The 14447-nt window shown below is 51.0% G+C and overlaps 1 protein-coding gene across 1 annotated transcript in view; it reads left to right on the forward strand.

Moving 5' to 3' along the window:
• LOC140201684 (potassium-transporting ATPase alpha chain 1-like) overlaps positions 1-14447 on the forward strand; it is a 47995-nt gene that overhangs the window by 12446 nt on the left and 21102 nt on the right. Inside the window, exons 7-15 of the mRNA XM_072266212.1 lie at positions 142-259; positions 655-923; positions 2354-2552; positions 3034-3143; positions 9982-10116; positions 10328-10520; positions 12245-12420; positions 12940-13076; positions 14263-14413. Coding sequence (XP_072122313.1) covers positions 142-259; positions 655-923; positions 2354-2552; positions 3034-3143; positions 9982-10116; positions 10328-10520; positions 12245-12420; positions 12940-13076; positions 14263-14413 — 1488 coding nt within the window. The remainder of the gene's footprint in view (positions 1-141; positions 260-654; positions 924-2353; positions 2553-3033; positions 3144-9981; positions 10117-10327; positions 10521-12244; positions 12421-12939; positions 13077-14262; positions 14414-14447) is intronic.

Here is a 14447-nt window from a genome sequence, read left to right on the forward strand (position 1 = left end):
TAGGGCCGAAAGATTGGCAGCTTGGGGACCAGAACTTGGAGACTGGGAGTCGGAGGTCAGTGTCCAGACTGGGGTCAGGGTTCAGGAGTTGGGAGTCCTGGGATAACGGTGGCATCTCCTTGCGGTCCCTTCCATCCACAGGTGGACAACTCCTCGCTGACTGGGGAGTCGGAGCCGGTGACCAAGGGACCAGAATGCACCCACAGTAACCCACTGGAGACCAAAAACATCGCCTTCTTCTCCACCACCTGTCTGGAAGGTAGAGCCACCCCAACCCACCTACCTCTCCCTCCTCCATCCTCCCATCTCCCTCCCCAAGGGTTCCATGACCCTTTTTCTCTCCATCACTACTGCACTCCGTCTGTCCCACTCTCCCCTCCACTCTCCTTCCTCAATCTTTCCATCACTCCTTCTCCCTCTATACCCTCCGTCCTTCCCTCACCACCTCGCCCTCCCCCTCCGCACATGTTTCCTCAACTCCGTCCTGCTATCCCCTCATCAAGCTCCCCTCCCCGCTTCCTGCTTGAAACGTGCTCCCCCCACCCTCATGCCCTTGTCCTCTCTCCATTCCCCTCCCTCCATCCCCGCCTGCCTCTCCCCTTCAGTTCCATCTCTCCTCCCTCCCCCTCTAACCTCTCCTCCGTGCTCTCTCAGGAGTCGGCACGGGCATCGTCATTAACACAGGGGACCGCACCATCATTGGCCGCATTGCCAGTCTGGCCTCGGGCGTTGGCAATGAGAAGACACCCATCGCCATCGAGATCGAGCACTTTGTTGACATCATCGCTGGCCTGGCCATTTTCTTCGGAGGCACATTCTTCTGCGTTGCCATGGTCATCGGCTACGAGTTCCTGGAGGCCATGATCTTCTTCATGGCCATTGTGGTGGCCTATGTCCCTGAGGGTCTCCTGGCAACCGTCACGGTGAGACCTGGTGCTGCTATTGACCTGACCAGGTCACGGCAATATGTGATGGGACAGTGTGGAGGGAGCTTCACTCTGTGTCTGACCCTGGGAGTGTGTGATGGGACAGTGTAGAGGGAGCTTCACTCTGTGTCTGACCCCGGGAGTGTGTGATGGGACGGTGTGGAGGGAGCTTCACTCTGTGTCTGACCCCGGGAGTGTGTGATGGGACGGTGTAGAGGGAACTTCACTCTGTGTCTGACCCCAGGAGTGTGTGATGGGACAGTGTGGAGGGAGCTTCACTCTGTGTCTGACCCCGGGAGTGTGTGATGGGACAGTGTGGAGGGAGCTTCACTCTGTGTCTGACCCCGGGAGTGTGTGATGGGATGGTGTGGAGGGAGCTTCACTCTGTGTCTGACCCTGAGAGTGTGTGATGGGACAGTGTGGAGGGAGTTTCACTCTGTGTCTGACCCTGAGAGTGTGTGATGGGACGGTGTGGAGGGAGATTCACTCTGTGTCTGACCTCGGGACTGTGCGATGGGTCAGTGTGGAGGGAGATTCACTCTGTGTCTGACCCCGGGAGTGTGTGATGGGACAGTGTGGAGGGAGCTTCACTCTGTGTCTGACCCCGGGAGTGTGGATGGGACAGTGTGGAGGGAGCTTCACTCTGTGTCTGACCCCGGGAGTGTGTGATGGGACAGTGTGTCTGACCCCGGGGGGTGTGTGATGGGACAGTGTAGAGGGTGCTTCACGCTGTGTCTGACCTCAGGAGTGCATGATGGGACGTTATGTCTGACCCTGGGGGTGTGTGATGGGATGGTGTGGAGAGAATTTCAGTCTGTGTTTGACCCTGGGATTGTGCGTTGGGACAGTGTGGAGGGAGCTTCACTCTGTGTCTGACCCCGGGACTGTGCGATGGGTCAGTGTGGAGGGAGATTCACTCTGTGTCTGACCCCGGGAGTGTGTGATGGGACAGTGTGGAGGGAGCTTCGCTCTATGTCTGACCCCGGGAGTGTGTGATGGGACAGTGTGGAGGGAGATTCACCCTGTGTCTGACCCCGGGAGTGTGTGATGGGACGGTGTGGAGGGAGCTTCACTCTGTGTCTGACCCTGGGAGTGTGTGATGGGACGGTGTGGAGGGAGCTTCGCTCTATGTCTGACCCCGGGAGTGTGTGATGGGACAGTGTGGAGGGAGCTTCGCTCTATGTCTGACCCCGGGAGTGTGTGATGGGACAGTGTGGAGGGAGATTCACCCTGTGTCTGACCCCGGGAGTGTGTGATGGGACGGTGTGGAGGGAGCTTCACTCTGTGTCTGACCCTGGGAGTGTGTGATGGGACGGTGTGGAGGGAGCTTCGCTCTATGTCTGACCCCGGGAGTGTGTGATGGGACAGTGTGGAGGGAGCTTCGCTCTATGTCTGACCCTGGGATTGTGTGATGGACCTTTCCACAGGTCTGCCTTTCGCTGACTGCCAAGCGATTAGCCCGTAAGAACTGTGTGGTGAAGAACCTGGAGGCAGTAGAGACACTGGGATCAACCTCTGTAATCTGCTCAGACAAGACAGGGACTCTGACACAGAACCGGATGACAGTGTCTCATCTGTGGTTTGACAATTACATCCACTCTGCTGACACCACAGAGGACCAATCAGGTGAGGAGGGAGGGACCGATGTGGGAGGGGCAGTGAGGAGGGAACACTGTAGGAGGGGTGGTGAGGAGGGAACACTGTGGGTGGGGTGGTGAGGAGGGAGGACTGTAGGAGGGGTGGTGAGGAGGGAGTGTTGTGGGGGGGTGGTGAGGAAGGGGTGCTGTAGGAAGGGCAGTGAGGAGGGAACACTGTGGGAGGGGCAGTGAGGAGGGAACACTGTAGGAGGGGTGGTGAGGAGGGAACGCTGTGGGAGGGGATGGTGAGGAGGGAGGACTGTAGGAGGGGTGGTGAGGAGGGAGTGTTGTGGGGGGGTGGTGAGGAAGGGGTGCTGTGGGAAGGGCAGTGAGGAGCGTGCACTGTGGGAGGGGATGGTGAGGAGGGAACACTGTGGGAGGGGCAGTGAGGAGGGAGCTCTGTGGGAGCGGGTGTTCGAGAGGGTCCCTGGGGACTGTGTACTCTCTCTTACGGAGTTGTTATCCCGCAGGTCAGAGCTTTGACCAGACTTCGGAAACGTGGAGAGCACTGTCACGTGTGGCCACCCTCTGCAACCGCGCCATCTTCCGCCCCAACCAAGAAGGCACCCCCATCCCCAAGGTGAGGGGGTGTGTGTGGGAGGGAGAGGGATACAGGCGACTGATCTGCAGACATTCGTCCACTTACAGTTTCTGCCCATTCACCAGGGGCGTATCTACGGAAAATAGCACCTACAGCAAGCACTGAAATTGTGCCCTGTCCAAACATCTGACACCCATCTTTTAGATAACTTTACTGTAATATCAGCTCAAAAATAGAAGTCAAGCTTGTTAATCTTTTAATTAACTAATTATGGCACTGTATGAAAATTATAACTGGACCTTCTCTGCTTTCACTGATGCAAATTGGTCTATGATGTGATCAAAGTCAGTTTTTTCAGTTTCTTCTCTTTCTACACTCAGCAGAGCAAGATCACAGAGTCTGCCTTGACCCATCGAGGCTCTCAAATATGAAAGTATTAGTTTTAACTTGCTGAATGATCTCACAGCTGGTGATGGAAACTGCGATGGTTAGCATTATCTGAATAGCAATGCGAAGATTGGGGAAGATGCTCTCATCTCCACACTGAACAATAAATTCAAGAAGCTCTTCAGGTCTTGATATTTTCATGTTGATCCCCCTTGATAGCAACATTCTGCAATCCAAAATTTCTTCATATAGCTGCCGTCCATCAACATCAGAGCTGTACAATTCGCCCAAATTTTCACACCTCTTCTTTAGGTCGTCACTGTCGGCGCCGTAACACAGTCCCTCGACATCGAGAAGGAACCCAAACTTGGCGTCAGTGTTGTGCAAACAAGCGAACCTTTCATCCATTTCTCTGTGAAGACAGTTGAGTGTTCCCTTCATGACTCTTTCCATTTCCTCCTTAGCTGTTAACCCAGCATCTCTCGAGTTCTCATCAGCCATTCGTTTATTTCGTCTCTAACGTCTCTCAACTTCAATATTCCATTCTTGACAGAGACCGACTCCTCCTTCGAGTGACTCACTGACCAACACTTCTCTTTCATCATAAAAATGATCTCGGAGGGCTTTCAAATCCAGGGCAGCATCATGGAAGTTCATGCTAGGATCCTGCAGCCTCTTTTGAATACAGTCAATGTGAATGAGTACTTTGTTCCAAAATCCTAGCAAAGTCAGAAATTCGTAACTCAACATGCAATTGTACAGCTGCCTTGCGTCACTTCTTGATTCGCTGGTCTGGTTTTCATTGTCTATCATGTCCTGGAGAACTTGAAGTATCTCCTCAAGGTACTTGCTGACGGGCTTCACTGCTTCTGTCCTTGCACTTCACCTGGTTTCGGACTCCGACCTAACAACCACAGGCCCGGTGTTTTTGAGTTTTTCCCAGCGCTGTGTTGAACGAAAGAAAAACATGTAGAGAGCATCGATGGTTCCAAAAAACGTGACCATCATTGTAGCCTGCTTGGCTGCATGTACACCCACCAAGTTGAGTGAGTGACTGTCGCAATTCACAAACACTGCCAGGTTGTTTTTCTCACTTATTCTTTGATGAACACCACTTCTGTGTCCAGCCATCACAGCAGCATTGTCATAGCACTGTGACCGACAACCTTGTAGCTCCATTTCATCCTTCTCTAGCTGTTTCAAGATGTCTTCAACCAAGCTCTCAGCATCCTTCTGGCTTATCTGGATAAAACCAAGGAAGGACTCTCTAACACGGACTGTTTTCCTCTCAAAATCAACTTCCAAATACCTCACTACTTCTGACATCTGCTCACGGTGTGCCTGATCAGGAGTCGAGTCGAACATGAGACCATAGTACTTGGTTTTACGAATGCTTCTCAATAAACTCTGGCAAACAGTGGATGCCATCATGTGGATGAATTCATTCTGGATACCCAGTGAAAGATAAGACATGGATCCAGGATGACTTTCCAAATGAAAGGTGTTCTTTTATGACAGGGTCAAAGATGGCCAGTAGTTTCAGTAAGCCAAGGAAGTTTCCCACATTGGAGTCATCGTCTAGCTGAAGTGACTCCCTGTGTCCTCGCAAAGCCAGGTTCTGAGTCGCAAGGAATTTTATGCAGTGAAGGATTCTCGTCAAGATATCACGTCACTTCTGCTTTTCCTTCTCAATCTGTGACTGAAATACCACATCAATAACTCCTCTGTTTCCAGCTAAATTTCTTTCCATTTCTTTCCACTGTGTGAAGCATTCCCAACGATTCTTGGCATTTTCATGAATACTAATCCTTTCAGGTGCTTTCCTGCTCCAATGAGGATCGATGGTCTGACCGGGAATAGAGAAGACAACAGATACAAAATGCAGACTTTTTAGAAGGGGAATAGACCAGCCATGAGCGAGTCACTTCCTCACCACGACCATTTCCCAATTTCCTCTTGAACCAAGTTTTGTTTGTTGAACAGTTATTTGTTGGTAAGAAAGGCCTCCCACTGTTCTGGAAATACTTCAAACCCAGCTCTACTATTTCTGTTCTCAATGCGTCAGGCAGAATTGCTTTTCCAATATCCTTGTCGAACTTCAGAAGTCCAATGTCATGCTGTTCGTTCACTTCTGGTATGACAATTCGAGGCTCCTTGACACGGTCCAGTTCACTAGGTTCAGTGTCATCAGGTTCAATCTCGTCAGGTAAAATTTCCTCAATAAACTCAGCGTCACCACGACCACCATCATCTTCCCCTCCTGTCATGTCCACGTTCTCTATGGCAGCCTCACTCTTAATCTCGTCATACTCGGATTTATCTGACTTGGCTTCCTCCTCGGCTTGTGATACCATAGGCGGCCTTAAGCATCTGGGGGCCCATTTCAAGAGTTAATGTGGGGCCCTACCCCTACCTCCCAAAAAAAAGAAAGAAAAAAAGTGAATATTCAAGTTGGTTTGCATCAATAATGGTATAATTTCGGACTTAAACGTTGATGCATTATATGCACTTTCAGCATAATGGACAGACAGCTCAACATATTCCAAACAATTCTCTTAAATAAAAACTGAAACAATGACATTTTTTGCTTTGGAGTGAGAAGCCTCGCCCTTTTCAGCCACTAGTCTGCATTGAATGGCACTATGTGTTAGGTATCAGCTGACATAAGAACAGCTGAAACAATTTCCCTCTAATTAAATTAATAACAAAAGCAATGTCATATTTAATGAAAATTCACACTTTATTTATTCAATGAACAGTGTCTGAAAGTTAACTACTGGAAGTTTACAGCAAACTGTGTCTCGCGCTCTTTCAGCACCACGGACAGCTCAGGTAAGGCCTGGAGTGCGAACAGGAGGAGAGTGAGAAAGAGAGGGGATGCAAGCAGGAGAGAGAAATTACTATTTGTGGAAATGCCGCCTAATCGCCTATACACATTTTGAGTGAAATATGTGGTTTATTTTATTATTTCAATTATAAACTTTATTTCTGCTAAAAATGTGTTAAAAGACTTAGCACTAGAACTTCACCACCCTCCTGTGCTTGAGTGCTGAGAATGCTTTAATGAGCTCATCTTTGTCCAGCAATCTTGTTATTTCATGCTCAATTGATATCTGAGCAAGAGCTGACAGATGCTTCTGCAGCATGGCTGTCCTCAGATGCGTTTTGATGAGCTTTAACCTCGAAAAACTTCTCTCTCCACTCGCTACAGTAACAGGCACTGTCAGCATGAGTCTTAGAGCAATGGTGAGGTTAGGATACAGTTCAACCAGACTGTTGCTGTAAATGTAGCTCAGAATCTGCAGGCCAGTGGTTTCTTTTGCAGGCATGGCACTGACAGCAGCCGACACCTCGTGCAAAAGGTCCTCAGCATCCACATCACCAAGTGTCGTGTCCATGTTTACGCAGCTATCTGTCCGTGTGCGACCTTGGGTGGCTTTTTTCATTTCCTCTCTTCCATAAATGAAGCCAAACAGACTGTAAAATGACTCCATCAGCTTGAAGTGCTCACTAATGCTTGTGATGGCAGAGTCCACTAGTGGAAGGAAAACTTCTCTCTTGTACCGTTCCTCGGGTGCCACTGTCAGGGAAGGATTTGCACTTTGGGACTCATACTGGAACTGTCGTTTTGGTTTTCTGATTCATGCAGTAAGAAAGACCATTGGCATCCCTATCTCTTCAGCTACGTCTCTGGCATCTGTTTGGGCGGATGAAAGGCCGTTCTCTCTGTATTCCTTAAGAAATTTTAGAACATATTCCACCTTGCGCTGTAGCACATCGATTCCCATTTGTGGGCTCTGGAGCAGCTTGTTGACACGATTCACCTCATGTAAAACATTGTACCAGATGATAACAGTCAGCGGGAATTTCCATGACATGATCTCCTGTTCTAGGCCTCTGGCTGCAGATGTGGTCTCACTGTCACCTTTCTGTGTGGCATGTTCAATCAGTGACAGGAGCTCCTGTCTCTGTGTCGATGAGCTGAATAGTGTGTATGGACGTTGCAGCACCCCAAAGAAGCTCACAGACTCCACTGTTGATTTTGCAGCATCGACAATGACTAGGTCTAGGCTATGGCTGGTGCATGGCATGAACAGTGCTTTTTTGTTAATATCTAGCACCCTCTTCTGCACCCCGCATATTGCTCCCGTTATCATATGCCTGCCCCCTGCATTTTGAGATATCTAATCCTAACTTCTCCATATGCGTTAAGAAAACGTCAGTTAGGCCTGCACCTGTTGTGTCGAGCACTGGTAGGAAACCGACAAAATTCTCACTAACAGTAGCTCCGTCATTTACTTGGCATGTGACAATGGGCAGTGTCACAGAGAGCTGCTCTATGTGTGCAGCGTCGCTGGTGCATTATCACCGAGTAGTAACGCGATTGTTTTACTCTCTCTGTTATCGCTTCGAGTGTCTTCTCTCCAATAAGTGTGATTAACTCATTTTGTATGGTTTTCCCCATGTAGTGGTCAGCAATCTTTTTTTTCTCTGCTCGTCTGACATGTTCGCTTATCACTGGGTCGAACTCGGCAAGCAGCTCCACCAGACCTAGAAACTTCCCATTATTTGGTTCATGTAAAGTGGAATTGTGGCCACGGAAAGCAAGGTTTCATTCTGCAAGGTGACAGACTATGGCAATGAACCTCTTCATGACATCATTCCAGTGTTCTTTTTCCAGGATTTGCGTTTCTTGGTACGTGCTGTCAATGGCACCGTGCATTCTTGAGCGCGTTTCCAGCTCACGCCAGCTATCCATGTTGGCACGGTGCGGATTTGACTTCTCATGATCCTGGAGTGTGAGAGTGAGTCGTTCCCACACTCTGAAACCTCCGCAAGTGAGACTCTGATTTTGCTTGCCAAATAGGGTACAGAAGAAACAGAAGATTGAATCAGATGATTCTGAATACACTGACCATGACCTACAAATGGTTTCTCCATTTTTCATCTTCATAAGATATCTGTCCTTGGTAAAATGACGGTGTGATTGGCTCTGTGGAAAGTTAATGTCCTCTAACTGAACAGGACTTCTCCTAACAATGTCGATCCGTTGGTCATTCGTAATATGCATTGGCCAATGTGCCGGATTGGTCTCTGTGAATGTTAGTGGGGCTTTCTCTCTCTCTGGTGTGCTGGCGGCAGCATCTCCCTCACCTGTCTCAGTTGTAGCACTGTCATCATGTTGTGGTGCTTGTTCATCAAACAAAGTTTGGTCATCATTATCACCATCTGTTTGAGTAGAATTGTTCCTCTCATTTTCATTGCTCTGATTATCAACACCTCCTGTACCAGTTACACTGTCACTTGGCACTGCAGCCCCATGCTGTGACGATGGTGCAGCAGCAACTGCACTCGGCAGGTCTTTTACAGATGCTGGACCAAAGAAAGATGTAACTTTTGGGAGACTATTTAGAAGTTTTGTTTCATTGTCTAATATTTTCTGTTTTTCAGCACCACTAGGATAGGAGCGTTTTATTTTCCTCTCATTGAAAAGTAGCCTTCTTTGCTAGGAGCAATGTTTACAAGTGAAGTAAATATTTTAATGTATTTTCTCAGATGTCAGTCAGTGAGCACCCAGTGGTGGTTCGGCTGGCAATAGCAGGAGAATATTGTGGCATCTGGGAGTTGTGCATTAAATTTTTGCATGTCAGTCGAGGGCCCCTGGGAGGGTGGGGCCCATTTCAGTTGAAACGGGTGAAACATAGCTATGTGTGACGCATTTGTACTTGATCCACCTTCGGATTCTAACAAACTTGTAGCAGGTGCAGGCGACTCCATGGAACGTGTCAAACTACTTGTTTCGGGCTTTTCAAAGAAGGGCATGAAGAACTTGTTCAACTTCTTGGCTTCCTCCGCCTCCAACTTTCGTCTCTTCCATCCTTCAGCTCCACTTTCCTTCTTCTTCGTGAAGGAACGTTTCATGGTCTTACACAATGCTCTGAAATAAGGCCATCCTAGTGCTTCTCACCCATGATAATCAAAGGCAGATCATACATCTGAAGAAAATTCTTTTTTCACTATCCGAGGATGGCTTGTCTGACTTTAATAGAAACTGCTCAGTGGTGCCCAGGGCACGTGCCACACCTGCCATACCTTAGATATGCCACTGCCATTCACGCAATGACTTTCACTGGGGCAGTTCCACACACGCACTGAAGATGTCCCACGCACACATTATCTCGAACTCTCTTATCTTGCACCTTTTTCACTCCCTCTCTGCCCCCTTCCACCTCTCTGCCCGCTCCAACCCTCCTCTCACCCTTTAGGTCCTGTTCTCCTCTGTTCACACTCCGTAGTTCTTGCTTGCCCTCTGCTCACTTCCTCACTCCCTCCTTCCCACGCCCTCACTCCCGTTCGCGACCCTCTGCCGTGCTCACGTTTGCCGCCTCTCCCGCTAGTGCTCCCATTCGCCCTCAGACCCCCTCCCCATGGCCCCCTGCTACCCCACACGGACCTGTTGACTGACCGCCCCTCTCTCACCCCGGTGCAGAGGGACGTGATCGGCGACGCCTCTGAGACGGCGCTGCTCAAGTTTACCGAGCTCACCATCGGCAACGTGTGCGACTACCGGAACCGGTTCCGCAAGGTCAACGAGATCCCCTTCAACTCCACCAACAAGTTCCAGGTGAGGGGGCAGCGCATCCTGTGGGCAGGGGGTTAACGGTGTGGGTGGGTCAGTGTGGACCAAAGCAGGGGCTGGCCATGCATGGCATTACTGAAGGACACGAGGTCACGGCCGGGGTTGCGGGGAGGTCAGAGGTCGTGCACGAGTCCATTGGGTGGTCTATTGTGGTGGGGGCAGCGGGTGCTCTAACGGCCTGCCTCTGCCTCCCCAGCTGTCGATCCACGAGATGGAGGACCCGCTGGACTTGCGCTACCTGCTGGTGATGAAGGGGGCGCCAGAGCGGATCCTGGAACGCTGCAGCACCATCATGATCAAAGGACAAGAGCTGCCCCTCGATGGGCAATGGAGGGAGGCCTTCCAGACCGCCTACCTCGACCTGGGGGGGCTGGGCGAGAGGGTGCTCGGTAATCACACTTGGGGCGGGGTTAGGTGTAACCCATCGCGTGAGGGGCTGTTGTGGAGAGAGGGTGTGGGGTGACCACCCCAAGGTGGGGGCAAGGGGACACGTCAGTGGTAAGGTGGGGGGTGGCGTCATCATGGGAAGGAGGTGGAGGGTGGGGGCGGGAGAGAGGGAAAAAGGCAGACAGAGTGTGTGGGGGGTGAAAGAGGGGGCAGTATGGCAATCTGCTAGTGTTCCTGTAATATAGTAAGTGAGAGGGTGGGGTGTGTGTGTGTGTGTGTGTGTGTGTGTGTGTGTGTGAGAGAGAGAGAGAGAGATAGATAGATAGAGATGGGGGGAGAGAGAGAAAGAGATGGGGGAGAGAAAGAGAGAGGGAAAGAAAAAGGGAGTGAGAGCACGAGAATGATGGAGAGAGGGGGACAAAGTGACACTGTGTCAATTTTGCTGTAATATAGTGCTCTCTGCCTGCACCCCCTCTATGAGGGAGAGAGAGAGAGAGAATGAATGAGAGAGCTAAACTGCGCTCCCTCAGCACCAGCTCCATAGCAAAGAAAACCCAGCAGCGTCTCTACTTTCTGCAAAGGCTGAGAAAAGTCCATCTCCCACCCCCCATCCTCACCACATTCTACAGAGGTTGTATTGAGAGCATCCTGAGCAGCTGCATCACTGCCTGGTTCGGAAATTGCACCATCTCGGATTGCAAGACCCTGCAGCGGATAGTGAGGTCAGCTGAGAAGATCATCGGGGTCTCTCTTCCCGCCATTACAGACATTTACACCACAGGCTGCATCCGCAAAGCAAACAGCATTATGAAGAACCCCACGCACTCCTCATACAAACTCTTCTCCCTCCTGCCATCTGGCAAAAGGCACCGAAGTATTCGTGCTCTCACGACCAGACTATGTAACAGTTTCTTCCCCCAAGTCATCAGACTCCTCAATACCTAGAGCCTGGACTGACACCAACCTACTGCCCTCTACTGTGCCTATTGTCTTGTTTATTATTTATTGTAATCCCTGCACTGTTTTGTGCACTTCATGCAGTCCTGGACAGGTCTGTAGTCTAGTGTAGTTTTTGTGTTGTTTTACATAGTTCAGTGTAGTTTTTGTATTGTTTCATGTAACACCATGGTCCTGAGAAACGTTGTCTCGTTTTCACTGTGTTCTGTATCAGCAGTTATGGTCAAAATGACAACAAAAAGTGACTTGACTTGACTTGACTTGAAGCGGAAGGAGGGAAAGACAAACACAGGTTAGACAGAGAGAGGTGATAAGATAGGTATAGAGACAGAAAGGGAGATAGTGAGAGAGGCAGAGATAGGAGAGAAGGGGATGAGGGAGGAATAGAGAGAATGAGACAGGGAGTGAGAAAAAGACGGGAGATATGGCAGAGAGACTCAGTGAGAGGGAAGGAAGCAGAGAAAGGAGAGAATGGGAGGAGGGAGAGGGACCGTGTGTTAACTTTCCTGTCATATATAGAGAGAGGGGGGATGGAAACAAGGCTGGGAGTGGAGGAGAGAGGGAGTGGGTGGAGGGAGAGGGAGTGGGCAGAAGGAGAGGGACCGTGTTAACTTTCCTGTCATATGTAGAGAGAGGGGGAATGGAAACAAGGCTGGGAGAGGAGCAGAATAGGGTGGGAAGCCTTCAGGGCTGAAACCCCAGGGACAGGGAGGCGTGTGTTCTCACCCAGGTGCGCCGTGTTCCCACCCCCGCCCCCCGCCCCCGACAGGGTTCTGCCATATTTACCTGCCGGAGAAGGAGTACCCCCGTGGCTACAACTTCGACACTGAAGAGATGAACTTCCCCACCAGCGGGCTCTGCTTCGACGGCCTGATATCGATGATTGATCCTCCCAGAGCCACCGTCCCAGATGCGGTGGTGAAATGCCGTACAGCAGGGATCCGAGTGAGTGGGGAGAAAAGCCTGGGGTGGGGTCCGGGGCTGTTAGGGGACATGGTTGTATATTGAGTAACAGGAGTGGGTTACAAGCTAGGGTCTAATCCAGGGGTTTATATTGTAGAATAACAGACCTCTGGTGTGGGTAACAGGCTGGGATCTAATCCAGGGATTCAGGGGGTTTATATACAGAACATTTCCCTGGGAGTGGGTTACAGGTGGAATCTGATCCAGGGGTTCAGCGGGGTTATATATAGAATAACAGATATCTGGAGTGGGTTATGGACTGGGATCTAATCCAGGGGTTCAGGGGGTTTATTTATAGAACAGTATTTCTCCGGATGTGGGTTACAAACTGGGATCTAATCCAGGGGTTCAGGGGGTTTATTTATAGAACAATATTTCTCCAGATGTGGGTTAAAAGCTGGGATCTAATCCAGGGGTTCAGACTGTGCTGACAGTGGGGGTCAGGAGGTGGGTGGTAATGAAGAGCCTGTCAGAAGGTTTCCATCGCTCTGTCCTGTGCAGGTGATCATGGTGACCGGTGATCACCCCATCACTGCCAAGGCCATCGCCTGCAGCGTGGGCATCATCTCCGAGGGCAGTGAGACCGTGGAGGACATCGCAGCTCGCAGGCGGATCCCAGTGGAGCAGGTCGACCGGAGGTAACCCCCGCCTAACCCCCTCATCTCTGTGACCCCCACCTAACCCCTTCATCTCTGTGACCCACCTACACCCCTCCCATCTCTGTGACCCCCACCTAACCCCCTCATCTCTGACCCCCACCTAACCCCCTCATCTCTGTGACACCCCCACACCCCTCCCATCTCTGTGACCCCCACCTAACCCTTGCATCTCTGTGACCCCCCACCTAACCCCTCCCATCTCTGTGACCCCCACACCCCTCCCGTCTCTGTGACCCCCCCACCTAACTCCTCCCATCTCTGTGACCCCCACCTAACCTCTCCCGTCTCTATGACCCCCCACCCAACCCTCGCATCTCTGTGACCCCCCACCCAACCCCTCCCATCTCTGTGACACCCCACCTAACCCCTCCCGTCTCTGTGACCCCCCCACCTAACCCCTCCCGTGTCTGTGACCCCCACCTAACCCCTCCTGTCTCTGTGACCCCCCCACCTAACCCCTCCCGTCTCTGTGACCCCCCCCACCCATCTCTGTGACCCCCACCTAACCCCTGCCATCTGTGACCCCCTCCAGCCCTACACCCCTCCTTGTCTCTGTGACCCCTCTCCAGCCCCTTCACCTCTCCCCATCTCACAAAATCCTTTAAGTGAAACATAAATTATACACCTATTGCAGTGCAATGCGCTTTTAGACTGAGGTACTGATTAGGGGTGCGCCGGTAGGTTCAGGGACCGAATGGTTGAAGGGAAGTAGCTGTTCCTGAACCTGGTGATGTGGGACTTCAGGTTTCTGTATCTCCTGCCCGATGCGAGCTGTGAGAAGATGGCATGGCCCGGGTGGTGGGAATTTGATGCCTTCTCGAGGCAGAACCTCCTGTAAATACTGCCGATGGTGGGGAGAGATGTGTCCGTGATGTACTGGGCTGAGCCCACCAGTCTCTGCAGCTTACGTCCCTGAACATTGGAATCGCCAGACCAGACCGTGGTGTAACCGGTCAGGACACTTTCAACAGGACATCTGTTGGAGTTGGTGTTCGGTGACGAGCTGAACCTCCTTAACCTTCTAATGAAATTGAGCTGTAGTGTTGTGTATTCCGAAGGCGGTCTGAGTGGGAAATTATCCCCTACAGTAACAGAAAGAGGTGGAGATGGGCCGAACGGCCATATTGTCAGCGTAAGGTAAGATTGTCTGTCTCTATGGCTGCAGGGAGGCACGAGCAGCGGTAATCAATGGCGGTCAGCTGAAAGACATGACCCCGGATGAACTGGTGGACATCCTGCGGACTCACCCTGAGATGGTGTTTGCCCGTACCTCGCCCCAGCAGAAACTGATCATCGTGGAGAGCTGTCAGAAACTGGTCAGTGACCCCCCTCCCCCAACTCCTACACCCT

Source organism: Mobula birostris, chromosome 8 (genome assembly GCF_030028105.1).
Source record: "Mobula birostris isolate sMobBir1 chromosome 8, sMobBir1.hap1, whole genome shotgun sequence".
In the NCBI taxonomy this organism is placed as follows: domain Eukaryota; kingdom Metazoa; phylum Chordata; class Chondrichthyes; order Myliobatiformes; family Myliobatidae; genus Mobula; species Mobula birostris.